The sequence below is a fragment of the Perca fluviatilis genome, chromosome 21, assembly GCF_010015445.1.
Source record: "Perca fluviatilis chromosome 21, GENO_Pfluv_1.0, whole genome shotgun sequence".
Lineage (NCBI taxonomy): Eukaryota > Metazoa > Chordata > Actinopteri > Perciformes > Percidae > Perca > Perca fluviatilis.
Window position 1 is genome coordinate 31733578 of NC_053132.1, and position 27075 is coordinate 31760652.

Consider the following 27075-nt stretch of genomic DNA (forward strand, 5'->3'; position numbering starts at 1 on the left):
GCCTTTGATTCCTCAGAAAATCAGGAGGCAGTGAAACAGCAGAATGAAGAGCAATGGTTGGGTTGGCATCTTTAAGGTAGACATTTTCATACGTTCACAGTTAGTTCAACTGTCTTGTCCTAAAGGAAACTTTAAAAGTTCAGCAAAACTAGGATACAAAAAATTTATAAAGCTCATAAAAACTTTGTCTTTTATTGATTTCATTAAAAAAAAATCAATAAGTGCAATGTATTGATAATATTGATTTGCCTTCTGATATTATACTCAAGATTATCTGATACAATACTGAAGAGAGCTGTCGTCCTGCTATGCCCTGCAGTGCCCTACTATGCCCTGAACTGCTACAACTATTATTTCTAGTCATAGTTGCATTATCTTTATTGTTACTATAACAGCCACTGTTCATCGTACTAACTGCTATAATTATTATGAATCATATTTCTCTATATCTGTATATCTGTATATCTGTATCAGTGTCTCTGTGTCCCAACCGGCACCATCAGACACGGCCTACCAAGAGCCTGGGTCTGTCCCAGGTTTCTCCCTAAAAGGAAGTTTTTCCTCGCCACTGTTGCACTAAATGCTTGCTGGAATTGTTGGGTCTTTGTAAATTATAGAGTGTGGTCTAGACCTACTCTATCTGTAAAGTGTCCTGAGATAATTCTTGTTATGATTTGATACTATAAATAAAATAAAATTGAATTGAATTGAATTGAATAGTCCCTGCCCAATCCTGTTTTTATTGTTGCATACTTCTTCTAGAGCCTTGTGGGAGGAGGGAGGGAGGGGAGTGGGGGGGGGTATATTTGCATGTTTTTCTCCCACTTATATGGCTGTCTTTGTATTGTCTGTGTTTTTTTCATAACTTAAAAAAATGCTAAACAGAGTTTGAAAAAAGAGTTCTGCAAAGCAGTTTGGGGTTCAGCATCTTCCTGTGGTTTTGGTTAGATGAGTTAAGTGAGTTGTTGGTAATACCAAAAATATTTAGCAAATGAATGCAACAACAACAAAAAAGTATTCTTCTTTTTGAAATGTCTTTAGGGCATACATATTGTCACATGTAAATCAAAATGTAGCCACATTTTTTAAATGAATCTTCTTCAAAGACATGGAGCAGAAATCCTGCATGGTGCCTGCAGGCTGCAGAGCTTCCTGTCTGAACTCCACCAATCACATTCTTCTGTTCATCTCCTAGACTGTCATGGGATTAGTTTCTACTAATCCATGTGAAGAGGTCAACTTGAAATAAATGAAAGTATAGACACAATATGCACTGTTATAGATTATGTAGTGCAAACATGTTCCATATCGGTGCTGCTGATTACTTTTCAGTTTTAAAATGTCATTAAAAACCACTTTGATGCATTTATGTAGACTTAATAGGCTATATTGGTTACATTTCTGATTACACAGTAATGTTTCAGTATTATGAATTTATCATAAATGATACAATATAATATCGAAAGGGGCCAATTTGTAGTGTTACAACTTTGCTTGTATTTTTGCTTTCTGAAATCACAATTGTTCATTAATGTCAAATTTGATATACAGATTTTACTTGTAAGGTAAATCTAATAATGTTGTATTGGTACTTTTATCAAAGTAAAGGATATAATAAAAGGTCAAAATGACCAACAGGATCTGATTAAACCAATGTATTTAAGCTAAACATCAAATCATTTATGATTATAATTATTGTAATTATTCCTAAATCAGAATGTTAGAAGGGTTCCTTTTAAAAGCCCTCAGGGTTTTTATTTATTTTCCCACCTTTGCATTTTCTTATGTTATTATATATTTATTCTTTTTTTGTCATTTTATTTTATATGGCACAAATATAGACAAAGCTATTGCCTATGACAGTCAGCTTTAACTTTGTGTTTGTATACATCACTGTTCTTTTTTTATTATTTACAAATTGTCTTTACAAATAGTTTGATTATGTAAATGTAATAACAATGTATTGATTTGGTTTCCCTTTTATTTTAGGCTATAAAGTCAATCAGCCCGTCACCAAATCTGATTAGTTTTAGAAAAGGTTAAAATGGTTCTTATTTCCAATGAATGGCATAGGCCTACTATATTTATGTCAAGTGTGATTGATTTATTGTAATCTGTCATTTCAATTTTCGCTGAGTTATAGATGGTCACTAATTCAAATCAGTAGGCTACGTAATGTACGGATTTCCTTATTTTCTATTTCAAATAAATAGCAAACAATAACTCACAGTCAATATCCAGCTGTTCCAAAATGTCTTCTTTCCACAAAAATAGTTTATTAGATATCACACAACAAAACATAATTTGCGCTACATTGATTATTTATTGACTGAAGGTAAGGGCCCAAAGACTAACGTGTATCATCCCAGACGACATCCCGTACAGCAGAAACTCATCTCTACTGTTCATTTACAGTGATGGACACAAAACACACACACACACACACACACACACACACACACACACACACACACACACAATCAACACAAATACAGCAGAGTGCTATATGCATTATTTACAAACACAAAAGTGTCCTATAGAGACAGAGACTGTCCTGTGTGAAAGGCACTGGGAGATGGTGAAATGTTGTAGTTTTTGGGGACTGATTTTACCTTAATATTACATCAGGAACTGGTCTATCAATCTGTCATGGCATCCTGGCGTAAACAGCCTGCAGTGAAGGTGAACCAACAGGCTCAAGCGTCAGAGGAGTCCAGTGATCTTCATCATCTTCATCATCCAGCTCCGAATGTCCGAGGAGATGTAGCCTATGGCCTGTATATTATATATGTATATTACAGGCCCCGTTGACCATCCGCACGCATTCCCATCCATCACACACATTCAATCACACCGTGGCCGAGGCTGCCGCACGAGGTGTGTGAGATCAGATTAACATTCACACACATTTACACACCGATGCATGGCGCACCATCGGGAGAAATTCGGGGTTCAGTGTCCAGTGTCCAAGGACGATTCAGCAAGGGACTGCAGGGCCAGGGATCGAACCCCCAACCCTCCGATCGCTCTACCGCCTGAGCCACAGCCGCCCCGAGTGCATCCAGTGTCAGTGTCCCAACTATGGGTTCAGTGTGTAGTCGTCGTCGTCCTCCTCCTCTATGTCCAGCTCCTGGTCTGTGTCATCGGACACGTCAGAGTCCAGCTCGGCGTGCGCCTGATGCGGGGACACGGGGCGCACGCAGCGGCCCGCCTGCGCCAGATCGGAGGCCGGGACTGTGTGTCTCTGCTCCGGGTTCTGGATCCCGGAAGGCTCGGTCGTCTCGTCTCCTTTATTACTTCTCCCGGCGGGACTCTCATCCTCCACCTCCCTCTTACCTCCCTGAGGATTTTCCTGATGCAAATGGATATTAGATCGTTTATGAATTAAACGTAATTATTACCGTTGGGCCTAGTTAATAAAAGAAATAAGAGGAACTACTTCCGAAGAAATGTGTGCCAGTAATCCCTCGCTCACCTGTTTCAGTCTTCGCCACTTTGCTCGTCGATTTTGAAACCAGGTTTTAACCTGAAAGACAAAATGAGAAAAATTGTTTCAATTCTGTTTCAATCAAACAACAACAGGGAATACACGTAGGCCTAACACACAATACGCTATAAGTTGTTAAAATGATAACAGCACAAAACATTACAAGCAGTTTAAATGTGTGTGGATTAGCCTGATTGTGCTTTCATCCAAAAAACGGAAGCCTTATGTTTATGTCTTGATCCGGGTCACCGAGGTAGGCTGTCCTTGGCTAAAGCACCGAACGCCTGCTCTGGTCTATCGGTCTTATGTGTGTGTATTTCGGACCTGTGTGTGTGTGTGTGTGTGTGTGTGTGTGTGTGTGTGTGTGTTAACCCTCGTGTTGTCTTCCCGTGCAACTTTTTATTTTTTCTAGGTCAGAAAAACATCTGGGTTGTTTTTTCCGACGTTTCTGAAGCTTTTCCGAGTTTTTGTCGATTTATTTGCGCTTTATTTGAAGTTGTTGTGGGTTTTTTCCACGTTTTTGAAGCTTTTTCCAACATTTTTGTCACTTCTTTCAACGTTCTTTTATAATTTTTTTCTCTCCAAATGCTATCAAATTGAATAAAACACCCAAATTCAATGAAAGGAGTGAACTGATTATGTATTCCGCTTGTCAAGGACGTTGTATGGAACCATACAATATTTTTTTGACAATTTTGTTGAACGAAATCCAAATTTCTGATATAGAAACTTTTTGAAAGTGGATCCGAGTTGACCCGAGGACAACATGAAGGTTAAAGGAGTAGGGAGTGAATTAGTGAAGACAAATTCTTCTTCTAGTGGGCCTCCGTTGTAGCCTAGACGTTGTCTTCCCGCCATCGCCTGCTGATGTTATACTTAGCTATAACATGACGTCCTTCAATAACATGACGTCAAAATCCGCGGCGGCCTATCTATGCTTCACGCGCCAAGCACCATCTCCTCTGCACGCGCGCGGCCTCTAGACAATAGACCAGAGATATTCAACAGGGCGTCCGCCAAATTATGTTAAATATAATAACTTTTTGAAAGTTACAAATTTTGTTTTATTAGAATGTCTAAACATATACATTGATATGGATCCAACATTATATAAGCTATTTAAAATGGCCTATAAAACCAGCTCCAGTGCGGTCACCTGTCTCTCGCTGAGCTGCAGCATCTTGGCCAGCCGCTTCCTCTCCGGAGGTGAGAGGTATTTCTGCGTCTCGAACTTCTTCTCCAGCTCGATCGTCTGGTCGTTAGAGAACCGGACCTGGCCGCCCTTTCTTTTATGTAAGGGCCGCTGTATGAAGGGGGCCCACAGCAGAGGTTTCCCTGTAGAGAAGAAGCAAACAGGGCCGGATAATCATTTGAAAGTCCACATTTAGCCTCATAATATCTGAGGATATCTATGGCATTTCTGATTGGTGAATGGACCAAGTATATATTTTTCACACCCGTAACACAGAATGGCATAGATAGAGCAGACTGACATAAATAAAAAGTGGCCTAGAAAAAAAAGATAACACAGAAAAAAGGGAGGAAACAAAACCCTTTCTGAAAGATATTTTGCACTTTTCTGGCCTTTATAAATAATTTAAAAACGTAACATATGCCTAGGCCTACATAATGTCAATTTTGAAATATCTACAATTTGAAATCTAATCTTAATCCTATACATACTGGACTATATGCCTGTCCTCTGCACATTTTAGGCTATAGGCCTACTGTATATCTAGAACTTTGGCACATTCCTCAACAATTTTTGTACATCCATATAGCTTTTTTTTACTTTATTTGTTTCTGTATTTATTGTTTGTTTATTTCATATTAATGTTCAATATGTTTATGTATGCACCAATAACCAAGGCAAATTACTTGTATAAGTGCTACTTATCTCAGCAATAAATCCTTTTTCTGATTCTGATTTACATATATGTCATTTAACTTCATAAAGTACGCTACGATATGGGCCTATAATGCTGTCCAATATAACTGAAAGAGCTGAGTTAAAATAATGAATTGCACAATGCTACTTAATAGTGCTGGGACGATATGCTTTTGTCCCGATTTGATTCTTTTTCTCGAGACATGCGGGCCGATTGGATTTGCATTGTGATTTTCATTTATTCATTATTCTAGAAGTACTGCCATTCAATAGTATTGAGTATTGCGATTTTCTTTTCCTTCTTTAACAAAAACAAAAGTTGAATAAATAATACACTTCTAGAGACAATACTTCATGAGACATTTATGAAAACTAATTGTTTTCTAAAAAAGAATGTCAGAATGTCAGTCTGACATTTATTTCATCTGTAAAGAAGTAGCCTACAATAACATGTAGTTTCTGCATTTTCTGCTTTTGCTGGAAACGGATGATGTAGTCACTGTCAGCGGTAGCCTACCGTAGAAACAGAAAATATTTAGGTGAATCACTAGTAAAAAATAAAAATAAAATTCAAAATCGATTCTGGGGAAAAGAATACATTTTCAAAATCATCACAAAAAATCACGATACATACGATTTTCGATTTTTTTTTTTTCCCACCCCTACTTAAGCTGCAATGGTCTACTAAAACCATGATCCAGTTATTAGTGCATAGCTCTCCGTGTTGTTTCAGATGACTATTGAACAGATTGATTTGAGAGAAGGCCAGAGCAGTGGAATCAGGGCTGTTTTTCTCTTGTCTGGCTTCCTCTCCACTTAATGGCCTGGAACAAACAATAGCACCGGCTGCTGCTGCTGCGGCCGCCGCGCTGCTCTTTAAGGAAGGTCGTGACAGAGTGAAAACTATGGCCAAATATCCGCTTCATGTGCTTCCTGCTTTGTGGTGTGATTATAGGCGATGGCATCCACCAACAGACGCTCGTGCCCTCTGCTCTCACTGACACAATGTAAATGGGTTGTGGTTGAAAGTGCTGTCAGAGCCCTTCTTATTGCTGCTCCTTTCCAAAGGAAGTTACCTAATCCTGTCCCACGAGATCTATTCTCTCAACGACAATGTCATGACAGGAAAGATTTAGTAAAATAGACTTTAGTTTATGGAGCTTTTGCTAACCTGCATTAATAAGGTGAAACCCGTTTCGAGTCATGTTGAGTCTTCATATTTCTACACATTCTATTTCTATAGGCCTAGTTGTCTTTGTGATAACGTTCCCCTAGTGCACATGGCAGGCCTACTCTGGCAGCTCATGTTTCCATCTGTAGCGAATGAAATGAAATACATATGGTATGCTACAATAAAGCTCATTCAACATCAAACATTTTTACAGATATTAGCCTATTAACGAGGATTCTGATTGAAAGAAAGCTCAACGTTTCCTTCATCTTTATGATTATGTCTATTAGCCCACGGCGTGTCCATTTCTATTTCATTTTCTGTTATTTTTTCTATTTTAAATTATATTAAATTGCTATTTAATGTTTTATGTAAAGCACTTATTGCTGCTATACAAATACAAAAATACTCGTTATTCTCACTTTCTAGCTACAGCCTATACTTCTCTACCAATTATGCTGGGCAGAAAGCATGTTCCCATATTTCCGTGAGAAAAATAGCTGTAGAAAAATATGCAAAAGGCAGGATTTGTCCTAAAATTTAAAAAAATATATATCCACCATGAAGCCACGAGACAAACGAATGATCATATTAAACTGCTGTTTAGAGCCCTTTGGTGCTGGAGAGCCCGTTTCGTAACTATGATATGCTTTAAAAGAATAAAGAAAATATGAATAACTAAATACCTTAAATACAAACACAAAGGAATGCACACATACAGTAGGCTAGGCTTCTTCAGAAAAGGGAGGGGGAACTCACATACATGGCCTACTTATCGCTCTTATTATTTGACCATATTTTTAATGTGATCGTGCCCAGGGACTGCTGAAGGAACCGAGCTACCCTGGGACAGCCAGTGACTCCCCATTGTCCCTGTCAAACAAACAAATACATAAATCATTACTGGTTCACATTATATAGTCTCGAGACACATCCCAAGTGCTGGCCTAATAAACTGAAGAGGCTATTTGTAAGTGATTATTTTGTGGGGTGAAACTGAAATGCTTTAACTCTTTTATTGTAGCCTAATTTAAACTCCCTTAAATGAGATTGTATCTTCTAGTGGTAAGATACCATCAGGCTTGATGTGCTGCTCTGTTTGCTTTATTTTCCTCTCGCCGCCAACCATGAAGAAAGTCAGCCACATCCTCGCGGGCCGGGCAGAGGAAGTGCAACAATATGTGAAAAACGGATCCCGGGCTATCAGAGGCCGAGTGTTTCCTGAATATGTCTGTATTGAGGATGTCGATAAAATAATCAGCAGCGTGCAGCGAGCTCCCGAGGAAGCGGCTGGCCGGGGTGAGCCAGGAAAACATTCAACAGCTTCTGAAACCAGATTTACTCCTATCGACAGACTCACGGCTTCCGCTGTGAACGGAAAAGGCCCGGCTCGTTCACTGCAACACACAGTTAGACGCTCCGCTTGTCCCACTGTATTCAAGAGGACCATCACTCACAGCCTCTAACCCAGCCAGAATAATATGGATTCAATCCTTAACCTACCTAAACCAATGAGCAAGCCTTGCCTAAACCCTTACTCCTGTGCCCATGAGCCCTTATTCCCCATTAGCCTACTATCTAGTGAGCCTACTACTGCATCAACCTGAAATATTTACTGTCTGCATTTCCTTTAACCCGACATTTAAATGCTATCTTTGAAAACGTAAGGACGCTGACCAGAATTTAAAATAAGCGCATGGGTTTTACATGCGTAACGGACCCAGTGGATATGACACGGTTTCTTCTCATCCTCATTCATATGGGAGCAAGAACCTAACATAAAAAAGGAATATGAGTATATGCATTTAAAGTAGGGGGCGTTTGGTGCTCACAAGTATATGAAAACACACACACACACACACACACACACACACACACACAAAGGAGTGAAATAACAAGTGATTTAGAGCCCAGCTATGTTTTAGTCAGCGGCAGATTTGCTCCTCTGATGTTTCAGAACAATGGGAGTCAGGAAAAAGAGTCAAGGTTGCCATTCCCCCCATCACCACCACTAGCAGACCGAATGGACAGGCCTGCCTGCTGTGGCCCCAAACATGTCTGTCACAATAACAGCGTGACTCATATGTCCGTGGTCAGGCAGTGCAGAAATGTTCTTTTGGGACTGAGACGAGCTGAAGACTTAAGAAAAGAACTCTTCCTTTGCCCTGCAATCTGTTTGTGTATAGGCTACAGGCGACTGTAGACTGTCTTGCTTTCGATATGCATGCATAACCAAGCGTGATATACTTAGGCTATGCAAAAATGGTTTCGTTGGCACTGAAACGAAGCTTGTGAAGACAAAAAAAAGTCCTCAGGCAAAGGGTAAAAAAGGGCTTCTATTGCCACATCATCCAAACAAGTTGGATTTCTTCTGGACTAAATTAATTGAATGTATTACAACAGAAGCAGATCATCATATTATGTACAATAAGGCATGAGGAAAAGGCAGCATGCAAAATATGGACTTGTGAAAAATGATCATTTGTAATGTAGCCTGACACTAAAGATAGCCTGCTGACAGAGTCATTAGGCCAACGGTCTGCACTCGTGGAACTGACGTTAGAGCTTCTCACACAAGGAAACAAAAACATGATTGTAGATTGTCCAGGGTGGTGCTGTAAATGACATTCACTCTATAGAAGAAAGAAGATGTAGGCTATACATGAAAATACCATTCTGAACCTGTCTATGGGTTTTACGCACACATGCCCAACTCACCTAGAGGGTCGTGCCTCAGCAGCGCCTGTGCGTACTCCCCCATGGAGCGGTGGTGCTGGTGGTGGTGGAACGGGTAGATGGAGCCGGCGAAAGCCCCGGCGGAGGCGTACGTCGCGCTCAACGCAGCAGCGGCGTGGTGAGACAGTGCCGGGTGGATCGGTGTGGGTTCATAAATCTGCGTCCTGTACGGCGAGATGAGAGTTGTGAAGGAGGAGTTGGGCGACGGGAGAGTCGGTGTGGGAATGATCGGAGTGGAGCAGGAGGAGGAAGAAGAAGAAGAAGAGGAACAGGGCGAGGAGATGGTGGTGGAGGTGGCAGTCCTCCCCAGAATGTCCTCGATGTAGAATGGTGTCGGGTGAGCCGGCTGGATTGGAGTCGGTGCGTAAAGCGGGACGCTCATGGTGCTGTTTACCGCCGCTGCGCGCTGGAACTGTTAAAGCTGCGTCCCTCCTTTCTCTCCCTACAGCCTTCCTCTTTATCGGCAGTATCTCTGAACAACTTCTTTTACATAGTACTACACATCTACTGGAACTTTCAGCGCAAACTTCAGTCCGCTGACTATCCCAAACACATGAAAGGAGTGTTTCGGGGGCTGTGGAGGAGACCGTTAGAGGGTTTTGGTGTCCATCAGGCTGCGGTGGGGGGACTAGCTGGTGCTTGGTCCAACTGTTGGGGCTGTTATCTGGCTGCAGGCGGAGAAGGGAGGAGATAAGTGGAAGGCTAACTTCCTGCAGGTGGCCAGCGGCTGCTTCTGATTGGCTTACTTGCGGCTCCAATCGAGCCACACAGTGCTCAGATGACAGGAGGGAAAGATAATTGTATTTCAGGAGAATTAGTTCACTACAGCCAATCATCTGGTCACTAGAAACCCGATGGGGAGAGTGATACAGCCTAATGGTGCGACGATGACTTACTAACACTAAGCCGATGTTTTTAAATGCCAGAAGTAGTTCTTACTCCGAATATTAGGACCATCTCGCATTTCTCTTACTAGAAAGCGCTTTAGGCACAATGAGTTTGCGACCGGGTAATAATACACACTCTAAGAAATAATAGAAAAGGTACTGCCAGCTCATTACCCGGACTTTGCCCCTGTAATTATTCACCGAAATGATGTCATCTACAGTTAAAATTCATTTGAAAAAAACTTCAAACGTGTTGAAAAAAACGACCAAAACCTCGTAAAAAGTGTCAAAGGTCGAAAAAAAGCTACAAAAACGTCAGTAAAAAAAAAACTTTTCAAATCTCGTAAAAAGCCACACACTCCCCAAACCGACCTCTGTAGCCGCCAGAGCACACATTATGTAATATGAAATGGGAAAAACAAAAACAGAAACTGTGAATCACGTTCTATAGACAATTTCTGTTAGCCTACAATCTAGGCTACAGTGAGACTGTAATACACAGATAGGTCTTAGAGTGCATCTTGGAAAGCAGGGAATGTGTCAGAACATAATATCTTCACAGGAAAACAACCCCTCCAATACATAAAAAGAAATCTCTGATATTCTATCCCCCACTGAGAAACCTAAACATTAACAGGTGAAGAAAATGTTAAAAATGAAATGAGAACGTCCTTATATAACATCTCCTGTTGCTCCTGCCCGGTCTGTTGTCATTGTTTTTGACTGATCAAGTCATCTGTAGCCTACATTTGATGTATAGGCCTATTCATTATTAATCTTTATATATTGTGAGCCTTTTGGCAACAAGGCTTCTCATGCAACTGAAAGACTGGGATTCTGTGTTCTAGTCTGCATTCAGGAAGGCGAATGCATGTGACTGTGTAATAATCAGTGGTGGAAGTATGCACCTTTAACTTAGAAAGAGCAAAATAACAAATATTACAAGTAAAAATCCTGCATTTAAAATCTTACTTAAGTCCAATTATTATCAGTGCTACTTAAAGTAGGCTATATGCACTACTTTTATGATTCATGTATTGGAGTATCATTACTAATGCATTAATGTCTGATCAGCATTTGAATGCTGTAGCTGGCTGAGGTGGAGATCATTATTTGGAGCAGTTTATCCTGTAACAATGCATCCACTTCATAAAATGATCATATGTTTATACGTAAAATCTTAATCTGCCAATAACTGTCAGATAGATGTAGAAAATATCAATAAATGGAAACCATCACATAAAGTACAAGTATCTCAAAAAGTACTTGAGTAAATGTACTTAAGATACTTTTAAAACACAGTATTCTAAATGTATCATATGTTGTTTTGTTTTTTTTATCATTATGTTGATGTCTATTTTTGCTATGGAGCATTAAGTTTGTATCTTTTTTGCTGATTTTATTAATCTATTTGAATTAAGTTCCCCAAAGCAACACAGATATTACTGTGTAAGTCGGTTTCTTATGAATGTGTCATTGTGCTGCCGGTGAAATCCTTGGACGGATTAGGAGACATTAGGCCCCTGCACAGGCACACATATGGACCCCCTTCCCACAAGCAAGTCGCTTTGCATCTTTCTCCTGCTTTTTGCCGGTTCATTCTTAAATTCTGTTGATGGTTGAAACCATTTTGTTCCAGCTGGAGATGAAGAGAGGCTGTCACTGCTGCCACATCAGCTCCACAGATCCTCTTCACAGATATAATACTAAATGCTACACCATAATATACTAAGTATTATTTTTAAAACATGATCAGGACATCGTTTTATTTGAATGTACCATTTGACTTTTTTATTTTTAAAAAGGCTTTCAAAAGTCACTTTTTTAGAACTCAGGCCCCCCTGGCAACCTCGGGCCCCTGCCTGTGGCTAGGCCTGGTCAGTTTCCTCTCCATGCGGACACACCCACACAGGCGCAGAAATCAAGTCCCACTCCTCCTCTCCTCTCAACGTTAATTATGACCCTGTTGTTGAGTTTTGGGGTTGCCTCCCTAAATTATATATATATTCACTGAGATGAAGTACAAACATGCCACCATGTACATGTTATACTTGTCTATTACTCTGAGGTGGCCCCTTATTGTCATATCGTTTGAAACTAAATACAGAAATCAAATATGAATGGGTGTTTTTATATGCTCACTTACACCAGTATAGTTCCTATTAATACTGCTAATATATTCCTATAGCCCCCCACCTATTTTCTTCTTCTTACAAACAGAACTAGATGGCATGAGCTCAATGTTGTCATTGTTATATTGCTCTGGTTCGTTAAATGGCTCTTTGACTAATCAAACACTTTGGAGTGTTATCTTGAACAATGTAGTGCGGGTTAACTGCAGTCCTCACCCCGGCGGTGCAGCTGAATAGGGGGTGATTAACTCATGATTTGAATGTTTGGAGTTTTCCCGTGAAATCCACCTAGGTTATTATCAGTGCGGTTGAGGTGATATACTTAGGATAACGACCTCGAATGCAAAGCGTTTTAAAAAGGTCCTCGAAGTGCACGTGTACCCCCCCTCTGACCCGTTTCCAGTGTTAAATAATAACCGACAACTTCTCGTTTTCACCAGGAACAGAAAAGCGGTCTCTCTCTGACCTAAGCGGGTTGGGACCATCTTGACTTGGTTTTATGACCAGGTGACTTCATCAACGATATGGTCACAAATCACGCTCCAGTGTTGGCAGGAAGCCTATCGCTTTATCGCTGATAAATCGGCGCACTAATCGAATCCAATGGTTCGATTTTGTGATGAGTCTTTAAAGCGCGCGCCGCTAACTGCCAACTTTCTAACGGCTGTAATTTAGATAAAGTGGACTCGGAGCGCAAACAGGGATATGAGCAGCCTTGAAGACATGAAAGAAATCAGCAAACGGCTAATATTTGGTCTGAGACAATCATTGCAGCGCATTGATCCGGCCAGCTTTCCGCGGCGTCAGGCTCCTGTCGGAGAACAAGATTGATAAGTTCTCAGCCGAGGCGCTGCTGCTGCTATTTGGCAGCTGGCGCCATATATGTTAATGTTACCATCAACAATATCAATTATAAAGAGATCAAGTCACAGTTTGACTTGGTATCTAATGCTATTGACTTGCCACTAAATCGAAATTGGGACATATAGGCTTAAGTAAAAATTGTGACTTAATGTTATTTCCCAAGTCTTTATTTTAACATAAGTCGAAATTTTGACTTTTTAAAGAGGGTCACAAACCCCTAGTCCACCGGTGTTATTATGTTGACTGTTTAGACCTCTACTTTAACTTGATTACATTCAGAAATAAAGTTACGGATTGTCAAAAGTGAGTAGCCCTCACAGTATATATTTAGTTAATCAAACATATAGGACACTCATTCAAAACCTGTAAGAAACTTGACTTGTGTCTACATTTTAAGATACAAAAGTACAATTTTGAGATACTAAGTCAGAAGTAGGGATTACCAAATCAAAATTATGAAATGAGTAAAAAATGTGACCCATCATCTGCAATATGGACAAGCATAACTGTACCATGGTACAGTCTAATTATACCACTTCATCTGGCAGGTACTTTTAGTCTGTTCAGACACAAACCACACCGTGTACTGCCTCTCCTCTACTTGAGGCAGTGACGTTAGTTTGTCATTTCAAACCGTCAGCTTAAAAGACATTTGAGAAAAATATGAAACAATACATCTACATTTAGAAAATCTTTTCTCTGGCATGCCAGGGGACCAGTTATAGCTGCTGTAGTCTCGCTTTTCTAGTCCACATAGCATTCTGTGATTGGAGGAAAACATGCTCTGGTCTCGGAATAAAGGCAAAAACTGATATATTATGTGCATCTAAACGTGGTCAGTGATGCCTAGTAAAAAAATAAATAAATAGTTCCTATAGGACCAGAAGCCACTCTGTTGTGAATGATCTTAGAAATGGTGTTGTGTTTAACAAAGAAGAACTGTTTCACTTGAATTTTTATTTAATATGCAAGTGCAAAAAAAAGTACACCAATGTTTAAAAATAATAATAATAATAGCAGCTATACACGGTGTACTGGAAGAACAGAAATTGCTTTCATTCACATGTCAAATGTCTTTTCCAGGAGCACAGCTGAGATCATGGCATTTCCACAAAATCACCTCCAGGTATATTGAGCAATATATTTCACCTGCTTTGTAAATACATTTTTTCAGCATGGCTACAGAAGGCGGACCTGCTGGTGTTTCATACAAGACCACCTAAATGAAGACAATGTTATCACAATACTCCTTTTCATATCCGACAATATCGATATACCATTCTATCACAACATAAATGAAGTTAATATTTCTGCTAATCTTAAGGATTCCCCACAGTTGTGACTGACAGCAGGAACTACTTTTATAAAGGAAATTATACAAAAAAGAAAACTATTTTAAAAGTTTATTTCCTTTCAGCATGAATCATAATAAGTCCTGCAATGTGAAATGTTTTTTCTCCAATGTTTGTTTACACTGGAAATCTGTTTGGACATGAGTCTCATTTCGTCACACTTCATTCAACAACACGCCCTAAAAACCTCCGGGAGAAATTGGCAAGCCTAGAGTGGATGTTTTCTTTGTTGGAAAAGCCAAGCAGGTGAGTCATGACTAACCATGACAGACAGAAAGGCCAGCTTTTCACTTTGGGTCCCGTTCAAGTGTCGGGTGTTCCTCAGGTGTCGGGTGTTCCTCAGGTGTCGGCGTCCGGAGGCTCCGAGTCGGAGCAGGGCTGCAGAGAGCGCAGGATGTGTTCCAGGGTCCACTGGGCCTCGGGTAGGGCGTGCTCCTCCAGGGTGAACTGACCCTGCTTGGTCCGGATCAGTTCCTTCACATGGGCACACGACGACAGCGCTGCAGCACACAGGCACTGGTTATTCTCATGGGATGGGGGGAGGAGGGGGAGCAGGGTGGACTTTTGATTGAGTTAGTTCACTTTATTGACTTTTCCATTACCATGCTGATCAGTGGTAGAAGAAGTATTCACATCCTTTTCTTAAAGGGACTATATTCTGAAAGTGTGTAATGTTCTATCTGATGATCATACATGACCTGTAACAGCAAACAAGACTAACAGTGAAAAGAAGGCTAGTTTTAGAGCTAAAGATCTTTGCCCGAACCCAACGGGACCTGACAGGTTCGGTCTTAAAGTGATGGTTCAGAGTAATTTCACCCTAGGGTCCTTTGCACCATGACCTCGAGCCAAACACCCCCCCAGAAGCTTTTTTCACCTGGGTCAAACATTGAGAGACTTAGCGTACAGTAGCGTTATCAGCTGAATAGCTTAGCGCAGTGGCTAATGGACCCACGTTTGTATCTCGTAAGTTACCCCACTAATAACGCCCGAAATGATACCAAACGTCTACAAGTAGTACAAATAGGTTATGCACTCATAAAACGATGGATTGGAAAGTTTGTAAGTACACCAGAAGTTTATGAACACTCCAAACTGTTGTGTGTTTAATGGTCTGACCATTTCAGCTGGACTTGTAGGCCTACATAAACTACATGGGTTTTGTGTAAAAAAAATATCTTCATTTGTAAAGCTGTCAGATGAATGTAGTGGAGTAAAAAGTACAACATTTCTCTATGAAATTAAAAGGCATTAAAAGGTATGACTCAAGTAAAATACAAGTACCTCAAATTTGTACTTAAGTACAGTACTTGAGTAAATGTACTTAGCTACATTCCACCACTGATGCTGATTAGGAAATTTATTATTATCTCACCTTTTCCCAGGTCATCCACCAAGCTTCGGACATAAAATCCACCACCGCACTCAATATCTGTTGTAGAAATAAAACCATTTCAGCGGTTTGTTTGAATGTGCAATTTAACTAAACGGAAACAGCGGGCAAAGATAACCAAAAATGCTATTTTGAAATGTCAGAAAGTCAGAAGTCAGTATTAAAGAAAGAAAGAAATAGAGCATTCTGCAGCGTGTGCTAACCAAGAGTGAAGAGAGGAGGCTTGAACTCTTGCAGGGTCAGTTTGTACACAGTGACTGGTCTGGCTGGTTTGGCCTCAACCTTGTGACCTTTCTTCAGCAGGACAGACAGGCGCTGGCCGTCCTTTTTCAGCGCAGAGTAGCTGAAATGACAGAAAATCAATAAGCACAGCATACTGAAGATGCCCATTTCATTGAAAAGATAAGCTGCACTCAGAACAGAGTTTATATACATGACATCCATCCATTCCATATCATATCACAGAGTGATACTGTAAGTTTCCCTCAATGTTGCAACTTTAAAGCTGTAGTGCCTAACTTTTTGATATTAATGAACGTCCGTTACATTCAAGCCATTGCCAAATGAGTTGCTACAAAGGTAATTAAGACTATCAGCTCCACACAACTCTCTCTGGATTTCTCAGTATGACTATGTTCAGAAGATTGGGGCGTCCAGTGACTTTCCCGCGCAGAAACTCAAGTGAAGATAATGACCTCTTCTGAAGAGTCCATCATGTTTTTTTAATCCTTGGCTACTAGGAAGTGCGTGTGTGTGTGGGCTTGTTTCATGTGGACGCATCTCTACGCGAGCGACGCACAGTGCAAATAAATGAACACGAGACGGATTCTTGCAGTTTGTGAGTTCCATAAAATATAAAACAGTTAGCAGGACATGGCCAGAGCATTGGCACAAGACTGGATGTATCGATTAACATCACATATAGTTTAAACTTAAATAAGGCTGTAGAATTATGACTATGCTAATTTAGCTAACTTTAGCTATCAACCATAACAGTCTGTTGTATGAACCAACCTAGGATTAGGGATATATGATAGCACTGTCAACTAATGTCATTCAGTTGTACCGGTAGGGATACACAGAGTCAAATTTAAGACATTTTAAAGACCATTATAAATGACATTTAAGACCTTTATCACAACATCAACTAAGCCCTAAATTCTGTTTTTTTCAAGCCAAGTATCGATAAACTTGCACTTCCCATTAGCTGAAGAATAAAATCCTTTTTATGTCTGTGGTAAAATCCAAAAGCGCCATAACATGAAAGCTGATTGGCTGCAATTTAAGTAGCATGTTGTTCTCATTTGTAGTTGTAGTCGTAATACAGCAAATTATATTTGGACTAGTGAAAGAAAGAACTACATCACAGAATAGAAAAGAAGAGCATTAGAGCCAAAAGACAGTGGGGGTCAAAGCCCGGCGAATAGCTGCTTAGCCCCTTGAAGCGGAGCCATTTCATTTCCGCGCCCATGTTATCCAATCTGTCTGTTAATACCAGCAGAGGGGCCGCGCTGGCCGGCCCGCTGCAGCGATCATTCCGCCGTCTCCTCCATTTCTTTTGGCGAGTGTCAAGCCAGGCAGGTATAACATACAGGAAGGCCACCGAGCAGCCGGATACTTTACAAAAAATAAAACACCCAGGCTCATGTTGATTTGGGCCGTCTTGATCACACACACACACACACACACACACACACACACACACACACACACACACACACACACACACACACACACACACACACACACACACACACACACACACAGTTACAGGTTACACCTGCACATTAAACCATTCAACGGTGTCCTTTCACATACACAGACGTTTCCTCTGACGGGAGGCTTTACTCACAGTGGAGGAACTTGCATTATGTCACCAGTGAAAGCTTTCAGTTTCTCCTCAATGTCCAACCTGGTTATGTGTTCTGTGGGCAAAAATCACATAAACATCATCCTGTAAAATAGAGACAAAACAACTGCAGAAAAAGGAGGCATGCTGTTTGGATGAAATTATGTTATTTCTACTTCAATATTTACCAAAGTCTTTCTCCAGAATCACACTGCCAGTGGCATCAAGGCTATCTGTTGCTTTCCCCAGTTCCCCTACAGCAACATATTTCTGAAAAACAAACGGTATACATCACCAAGTTGTCAGTGTATAAACAACCACTTATATGGAACTGTTGAAATCTGGAAATATTCATGCAGCTCATCTAAACACCAAATATTTAACAATAACAGGAGCAACATGTTTCATTTTGAGTATGTATTGTACTCAGTGAAATATACTACTCCGGACGAGTAGTGCAACTTGTGCAAGCTTCTCAGACGAGTAGCAGACTTATTAAATGGAGGTTTTAATATAGTTTCGCTGTTAAATGTGGACCCCTATTACTTCAAGGATCAAGGATGTATTCCCTTTATGGATTCTCTGTTCACCATGAAGGCACGCAGCAAAAACTAATTTCACGAATTCAAGGCAACACTCTGTGGGTTATTGATATACAAATGGTATTTTTTTTATGCCATTTTGCCTTTATTTGGACAGCCAGTCGAAAGTAGTCTATATCGACAAGCTTTCATTTTTTTTCAATTGTGATTGGTTTAAAGAAATGCCAATAAACCAGAGCACACCAGACCTTCCTCCGCAGCGCTGTGGAGGAAGGTCTGGCAATGCGAGACTAGTTGAGAGAGACAGCAGAAGTGGGGAGGAAGAGGGGTATGACGTACAACCAAGGTCCCCCAGCTAGGAATAGAACTGTCCATTATGGTTGTGTGGTATGCGTCCCAACAACTGGGCTACCTGAAAATGTAGTCAGATTGTTTGAAAATGCATAGCTAGGACCTAATTTTAGCCCATTTCTAACAATTTCAAGACACAGTTTGAGTACATTATTAAAATGCTTGACGAGTGTGATTTCATTTTCCTGATTAAGTTACACACTGTCTGCCAACAAAGTCCATGTCATGGCTTTGGAGTGCACTGGAAATTATTTGTCAATGGAGTTTTCTATTTCATTATATATTTCACAATAATTTATTTTTCAAAAGCATGTTAATGCTGTTCAAACCAACAATGGGATAAAACCCTCGACCAATGACAAAAACCTCATAAGTATGAGTAAGGGTCTTAACTTTGTGTCAATGCTGAACAGCAGTATGCAGGTGACAAAAGCTCTAAAAAACTAAATAATAAAAAAACAAACCTACCTGAAGTACTAGTTAACCCAGTTTAGCATTATTTATCATGTCTAAAGCCCTATTCGCACGGGATAAGTATTACCTGGTGACCTCCAGTCATTTGTAATAATTGTGGAGGTTGTCTGTGATCTTAATCCCGTGCGAATCGGTCATGTCTGTAATTTGTAAAGTAATAATTCCCCCGCAAATGACCTACCATATTTTGCTGAAAACGGAGGTCCTGTGATAATATTAGTCCCGTGCGAATCGGCATCTCTGATTTGTCCAGGATTTGGCGGGGCTTTTTTGTTTTTTCAAGGTACCTATTTCCTTCTTTTGCGCCTTTTTATCCGTCTTTGGCGAAGAATGGAGGGTGCGTTGGAGTGTTTTGACAGTGTTTTGGGTGCTGGGTCATGTCGCTATACATCATATACAATTTACAGAAAGAGAAAGATGAAAACCACCACAAGTAGTGTAGATTAGTGCGAAGACAAAAAGAATGATTAGATGGCGATGGATGACATGTATAGCAGCATGCGGTAAGTATATTTTTTATGTTTGTATCATACATCTAGAGATAACGACAAGACATCTCCAAGCAATAGCTTATCAAAAATAATGCACAATCAAGCGAGGGGGCTCACTTCATAATTAGAGGTTAATGTTACAAATAAATCAAGCTTAAGCTTGAGCTAATAGATTTTAACCTGGTGAAATGTTTAGTTTTATCCATCTAACCGGACCCTGCTTGACACCAACCGGAGAAAAAAGTGAGAGAAAGAAAAAGGAGAGGTGGCAGTTCGGACGATGACTGACTACCTGGTTGAGATTGTGTGTGTGTGTGTGTGTGTGTGTGTGTGTGTGTGTGTGTGTGTGTGTGTGTGTGTGTGTGTGTGTGCGTGTGTGTCCTCGAGATCTGACCACACACAAACACACGTAGCAGAGCTACCCACCCCCATGTTTCTACTGTTGCTTAATGTCAGTAAATTCGAGTAAAATCACAGGCTTCGCTTATCCCGTTCGAATGCGCCAGATGAAACTCAGACGTGGGGGGGTAATTTATAATTCACACGAGGTCCCTAGATAATACTTATCCCGTGCGAATAGGGCTTAATATTCCTATAATTTCTCTATAAGGACATGGAACATATCTGGTAGGGTTTATTGATTTTACAGTTCTTGTATGGGATTTCTGAAGTCAATACAATATAACATTTAGAAGTATTCCTAAAATAATAGTGCGTTCCATTTACCTTGGGACTCAGAAGACAAAGCTGGGAATGACGTCACACCCGAGATGAATGCTGTTTTCATTAGCTCTAGACAGGTTAGCAATGCCAGGTTATAGCAACGCATTACGCTGTTATTTTGTGCATTCAAACAGCGTAACAACAAGTCCACAGATAGAAGGACTGTGTGTATGACTGATTTAGTGAGACACAGATAGACTGTATGTCACTGCAGCTTTCACAACTGTTGATGCACGGAGCAGCCATGTTGGATTTTAAGCTGGGGGTACTCGGTGGTGGTCCGAGTTCCGAGCTCGGAAGTCCAAGGTCAGGGGGCGTGTTTCCAACTTTGACCTCAGAACTCTATCTTAAATTTTTCTTACAGTATGACTTAAATGTTCTTGTATGAATTTACATATTACAAACACCCTGGCAATAAAAACTGATTCCATTTTAACTTACCAGACTGTTCTTTTATGTGCCCAGTGCCCACTTAGTTATTATATCCCAAATACTGATGATTATTTATCACAAATCGCATTGTGTAAATAGTAGTAGTAAAGTATTTTTGTGATGCACCAATTGTCAAGCCTACAATATCATCGCAATATCAAAATCAAGGTATTTGGTAACAATATCGATATTTGATTTTCTCCATATTCAATATTGCCCAGCACTACTTCTGATATAGTGCTATCTACTGTATGTCTTCATTTTGAAATAACAAAAAGGTTTGTTTATATATTTTGTGCATACATTGTTTAATAAACCACATGTTTCCGACTTGGAAAATCCGACTTTCAGCACAAATGGAACGCACTATAACTTTTATTTCTCTCTTATCAGTATTGTATTCCCCGACTATATCTGGATAGTAATACAATGACATATTGTTGCTCACAGCTTTTATCAAATGTGTGTTATGTTCCTAACTAATCTACAGATGCACAAGTCTTATTGTTTTATATGGTATACTAATGAATAAAATCGTAATGAAAACACACACTGTTGAAGCAGAACGGTTTTGTTAATATAGCTTTTTACAGCTTTGTTGTACATATCTATTGACTTTTTATTAATAAAACAAACTCACCTTAGAACCAGCCAACATTGTGCTGAGCATCTTTGTGCCATTCCCAACACCAACAACTGAAAGACACAGGGACAATGTTAGCAAAGCCCTGCTAGCATCCCCTAGAGGTGACAATGTTCATTACACCCAACACAGACCACACAACATACCAATGATTTAGCTCACTTTACAGCCTTACCAGTAGTGGCCCTAGGACTTATTTCTGATTTTATTACAATTGTATCCATGCTGGCATATGGTCAAGGTATTGTCCAAATTCTGGGTAGGGCTGCAACTTACTTATAATTATAATTATTTTTAACTGTATTATTAGATTACCAAACTAATAGCTAATTTATTTTCTGTTGATCGACTAATAGATTGATTGACCAAAGATCAGTTCAGCCAATCGCAAACAAGCGACATCACAAATGGCAACAGCTACATGACAACCCAACAACATGGAGAAATCACCTTACTGTTTTAAGTCCTGCACCCGCCCATAAAACATGCATGCAGATGTCGGTATTTCGCAACCAGTTTGCAGTCCGCAAAGATACACAGGAGCTACAATAGTCATACCTGCAAACTCAGAAGGGCTGAAAAAGGTGACACATTTTACACTGTTATAGTTCATCTCCAGTGAAATACAGACACACTTTTACACCGTTTAGCTGTCAGCATTTTAACCGTGTTTACTCCAGCTGCTAGCTAACGCTAGGCTAACGTTACCTGCTGTCGAGCGTAGTGTTAACTAGCGTGACACGCGGCGATGTTAAGGTTGCCTCGTCCGTTTTCGGATCATCAGAGAGAAGTGCAGGCATTTTAGTGGCACCGAAATCCACATTGCAATTCGGTCCGGTAGATACTGGTTGTTAAGGCACCGGTGCCGTATTAGCACCGGGTCTCGGATCTACAAGATTTACGTGGATGGTGGACGGATCGATCCAAATATCGATAACATTGATACCAACGTTGGTATTGATATTGGCGACCTGGCTGGCCGTGTGCGTCAGTGCCGCTCCTGTCCCAGCCATAGACATTAGGCTCGTTGGAGATGAACTGCGCCTCGCCTGTAAAGTAGACGAGAGCAGGCGGCAGCAGCGGGGGGCGGGGACAAAAGTCCGCTCTGAAGTCGGACAGTTTCCAGCTGACTCCAGCAGCCTTCAGGCTCAACAGGAAGTGACAGAAACACTGTGGTCCGTTCGGGTCCGATTCTGATTTAATAAAATGTTATCAGACCCCTATATCAGCTCCTACACAGTCTCCAGTTGATTTTATTATGACAGAGTAGCTCTCAAAATTCTCTACATGCGATCTGTTGCTGATTTTAATAAACAACAGACTGTAGATGATCCGTAATCTGAACAGATTTAGTCTCTCTGACTTTTAAACACAACTATCAGCCACACAACATGTGTTCTGTACAGAATCAGCTTTTAAATCAGACAAATCACAGTTAAAATCCCTCCGATTGAAAATCAATAAAAAGTTTATATAAAACGTCATCATGTTGAGTCGATTCTGAACCAATCAGCTGTTTGATCAGCTGAGAGGCCGGCGTTTCCCAGCATGCCCTGGGTCCACCTGCGTCCGCCTGGCTCTTGCAGTTGGTGAAAAGCAACTGCACTACCTGCGTCTCAGAACTGCGGCTGCCTTGGTCTCGTGAGATTATCGTTGCCCACGTGTGCATGACGTCAGAGCAAGTCGGGATCAAGTCGGACACAAATCTAACCGGCATGCATTGGGCGCCGATCGCCGGTGATCGATTCTGCGCAGATCTGGCTCATCTCGAACGAGCCTAGTATATATCCCAGCACGGAGCAGGCACAGTTTGCTCCTCCTCCCCCCTCTTGTGATTTGATGTTGTACCGTCACGTGACTCAGCGGCGCCGGGCAAACAAACAAGCAAGCAGCCAGGCCCGGCGGCGGCCAGCAGCACACACACACACAAGCAGGACAGAGACGGAGCAGGAGAATGGCAGAGAAGAAGAGGAGCGCTGTGTGACTAGATTTTTAGGCCGAAAATGAAACAACGGCAAGCTGTATAATTTGTAAAAAGGCTGTAGGATACTGTGGTAACACAACAAATGTATACAAGCATATGAAAATTCTGTCCTGGATTTTAACTTATTAATAAACCAAAAGAAAAATCACAAAACCACTTAAAGAGCAGCGGGGCGCTCGGACAGGAAGTGAAACAGCGAGACTATCCAGTCAACTTACCAAAAGAACGGAAATAATCAGCGGCGCAGCCGGAACGTGCCCAGTGAAAAATCGGAGTAAGTTCCGCCAAAAAGACCGCACCATTATTTGTGCGTTCTTTTTGTCTTGTAATCGCGACTAGTAGCTCGAGCGTGACGTCACATCCGTGTCGAAAAACGAATAACCGTGGGTTGTTGCATTCTTTTTGTCACACAATACTACGAGTCGGAGAAAAGATGGATTTTTGTAACATTTAGGATTCTATTCACCCAGTTATTGACATATTACACACATATATTTCACAGTTTGATACATGAAAATTACGTTTTGATTAACGTTAACGTTAGGCTACTGCTCTGCTTTCTGCTCAAGACTCGGCTTAAAGCCGTTGTTGTCATATAGCAACCGAGCGTCTCTAGCCAATTTCAGCTGCACAAGCTACAAAATACCTAATCAGGCGGTATTTAACTCCTAATAAGACTGTAGCGACATGCCTATAGGTAGCAGTATACAGCGCTATGTGTACCACTTCTTCATTTGGTTACAACAAAGACAAAAGTGCTTAAAATTGTAGAAAACCACAATGTTTACTACGTGTGATGCACGACGTAGCCATCTTTCGGGTCCTCTGAGTTCAGACGACTTGACGAGTCGTAAATACGACCTCGGGGTGTTCTTTTTGCAACTTCCGGGTCGCAACTCCAGAAAACAACTCGTAAAACGACTTCGGTGGACAAAAAGAACGCACCATAAGGCTCGTTCGAGATGAGCCAGATCTGCGCAGAATCGATCACCGGCGATCGGCGCCCAATGCATGCCGGTTAGATTTGTGTCCGACTTGATCCCGACTTGCTCTGACGTCATGCACACGTGGGCAACGATAATCTCACGAGACCAAGGCAGCCGCAGTTCTGAGACGCAGGTAGCGCAGTTGCTTTTCACCAACTGCAAGAGCCAGGCGGACGCAGGTGGACCCAGGGCATGCTGGGAAACGCCGGCCTCTCAGCTGATCAAACAGCTGATTGGTTCAGAATCGACTCAACATGATGACGTTTTATATAAACTTTTTATTGATTTTGAATCGGAGGGATTTTAACTGTGATTTGTCTGATTTAAAAGCTTATTCCTTACAGAACACATGCTGTGAGGCTGATAGTGATGTTTAGAAGTCAGAGAGACTAAATCTGTTCAGATTACAGATCATCTACAGTCTGTTGTTAATTAAAATCAGCAACAGATCGCATGTAGAGAATTTTGAGAGCTACTCTGTCATAATAAAACCAACTGGAGACTGTTTAGGAGCTGATATATAGGTCTGATAACATTTTATTAAATCAGAATCGGACCCGAACGGACAACTGTGTTTGTGTAACTTCCTGTTGAGCCTGAAGGCTGCTGGAGTCAGCTGGAAACTGTCCGACTTGAGAGCGGACTTTTGTCCCCGCCCCCCGCTGCTGCCGCCTGCTCTCGTCTACTTTACAGGCGAGGCGCAGTTCATCTCCAACGAGCCTAATATGACACTTGAGAAGTCACACAAATCAGGTGACAGTTTTTTCAAAAGGTCAAAGTTTCCCCACCCAGCACCCCCACTTCCGGCGCCTATGCTTGTAGGCTACATGCTTTTCACCTTATTTCCACAGTAGTAGGGCTGCACAATATGAGGAAAATATGTGATATGTAATAACAGTGTTGAATATCACGATAATGATTACTCGTGATAAACAGATATTAAAGTGTTCAGTTCTGCATTTCTACTGAAGTATTCTGCTATTACAACAAATTGTTGAATTTAAAACATGAAAGGAAAATCATTTCCAACATTTTCTTATTGAACATTGAATTAAATATAAAAGGCGCCTCAACAAAAATGACAGTTATATACTGAAGTGCAGTTTTCTACTGATAAAAAAATTAAAAATCATTTGCGAGGACGGTAAAAAACGATATATTGTGCAGCCCTATATGGGTGATATGGACAAAATCAAATATCACGACATTTTTGACCAAATACCACGATATCGATAACAGTGACATATCCAGAGCCCCATACGCTTAGCTACCAGAGGAGCTAACTGGTAGATTAAACTGTTTAGCTCGCCTCTATATCACATATCACAGCTCTGCTACGAGGGCATAGTTAATGAGCATCATTACTGAATGCCAGAGTGACTCGGTGAGCAAATTACAATTGTGCTCTCGTGAGAACTCTGGATTTCCAGGGTAGTTGACAATTGGTGCTTTCCCAAAATATTTACACAATTAGATTTGTGATAAATAATCATCAGTAATGTGGATATAATGATTTAGTGGGTAAAGGCAAATAGTCTGGTAAGTTCAGAAAAGTACATCACTTTACTGTAATGCAGCCTGTAAAACCAGGAAAAGACAAAACTTATGTCATATTATGACATAACGATATCCAAAATCTAAGACGATATTAGGGCTACACAATTAACCGCAATTTTATCAAAATCGCAATTTGGACTAATGCAATATCCAAATCGCAGGGGGGCGAAATATTTGTTGAAGGCAATGGTTTGACACGTCAACAAACCATTGTGAATGAAGTAGTGTGGTGCTGCAGAGACGTCCCGGCCTACAAATCGTATCCTACAGACTAAAGAAAAAAATCTGTTTGCTATAGATCCTTGCAAAAAAAAAAAAAAAAAAAAAATCACACTATAATGCTTTTTTATTTTAATGTTTCAATGAAAATCAGAATAATGATACATAAATGATCATTCCCTTCAATATCGTGAATCATATCGTAATGTGTCAAAATAATTGCAATAGACATTTTCCTCATATGTGCAGCCCTAGACGATATCTAGTCTCATATCACGATATGTGTCTCATAGTCTCATATCGATTTAAACTGATATATTGCCCAGCCCTACTTAGTAGTAATGAATAACCATAATGGAGAAATATCAAGGTACAAAGCATTTTGGGTGGAACTTTTCTACACATATCTGCTCCACATCAACCCAGCTAAGGCACAAGTGACAACCACCGAGCCGCTTACCTAACACCCCGCTGGCAGCACTGTCCAGCGTCCCTCCATGGCCCATCTTCAGGCTCTGCTTCCTCCTCTTCCGCGGGTTTGGGTTTTGTACACCAGCTTCTAAAAGACGAGAGACCCAAAACATGCCACTGTTAGCTTCGGCTTCAACACATGACAACAGACACATTTCCTGATTCCCGCCCCTGTCGAATTACCCTTGAGTAAAACTTCTTTGAGTGTATTCAACACGTCTGCAGATGTCGGCCCTTGTTTCTTATATATCGCAAACAATCCATTTACAGACTGTAGTTTAGATAGAGAACTAGCTATCGGAGACGCAGTATTACTTATGCTTCCTGCCATGCTTGTTTCATTCTTCTTCTACATCTGCCAATATTCTTCTTCTTCTGTTATTTGTCCAGTTATCAACTGCGGCTAAGCGAGCCGTTTTTCTTTTTGTATTTCGCCATCTGCT

At 40.8% G+C, this 27075-nt stretch overlaps 2 protein-coding genes across 2 annotated transcripts; both read right to left on the bottom strand.

Moving 5' to 3' along the window:
* Nucleotides 1-2244: 2244 nt before the first annotated feature.
* On the bottom strand, nt 2245-9950 carry hhex (hematopoietically expressed homeobox). Its single transcript, XM_039789335.1, has 4 exons — nt 9265-9950; nt 4644-4822; nt 3476-3526; nt 2245-3352 (listed from the first exon to the last, which is right to left on the bottom strand). The coding sequence occupies exons 1-4, from the start codon at nt 9662-9664 to the stop codon at nt 3080-3082; spliced, it is 903 nt and encodes a 300-aa protein (XP_039645269.1). The 5' UTR covers nt 9665-9950; the 3' UTR covers nt 2245-3079.
* A 4603-nt stretch (nt 9951-14553) lies between these two features.
* On the bottom strand, nt 14554-27004 carry trub1 (TruB pseudouridine (psi) synthase family member 1). Its single transcript, XM_039789292.1, has 8 exons — nt 26816-27004; nt 26622-26720; nt 21413-21468; nt 17948-18029; nt 17763-17835; nt 16114-16253; nt 15893-15949; nt 14554-15017 (listed from the first exon to the last, which is right to left on the bottom strand). The coding sequence occupies exons 1-8, from the start codon at nt 26961-26963 to the stop codon at nt 14857-14859; spliced, it is 816 nt and encodes a 271-aa protein (XP_039645226.1). The 5' UTR covers nt 26964-27004; the 3' UTR covers nt 14554-14856.
* Between the last annotated feature and the right edge of the window lie 71 nt (nt 27005-27075).

Coding starts and splice junctions, on each gene's coding strand:
- hhex (XM_039789335.1), bottom strand. CDS start 9,664: ATGAGCGTCCCGCTTTACGCACCGACTCCAATCCAGCCGGCTCACCCG. Junction 4,823..9,264: donor GCTGAGGCACGACCCTCTAG/GTGAGTTGGGCA, acceptor TCTTCTCTACAG/GGAAACCTCTGCTGTGGGCC. Junction 3,353..3,475: donor AGTGGCGAAGACTGAAACAG/GTGAGCGAGGGA, acceptor CATTTGCATCAG/GAAAATCCTCAGGGAGGTAA.
- trub1 (XM_039789292.1), bottom strand. CDS start 26,963: ATGGCAGGAAGCATAAGTAATACTGCGTCTCCGATAGCTAGTTCTCTA. Junction 16,254..17,762: donor ATAATGCAAGTTCCTCCACT/GTGAGTAAAGCC, acceptor CTGTCATTTCAG/CTACTCTGCGCTGAAAAAGG. Junction 15,018..15,892: donor GGTGGATGACCTGGGAAAAG/GTGAGATAATAA, acceptor TGTGTGCTGCAG/CGCTGTCGTCGTGTGCCCAT.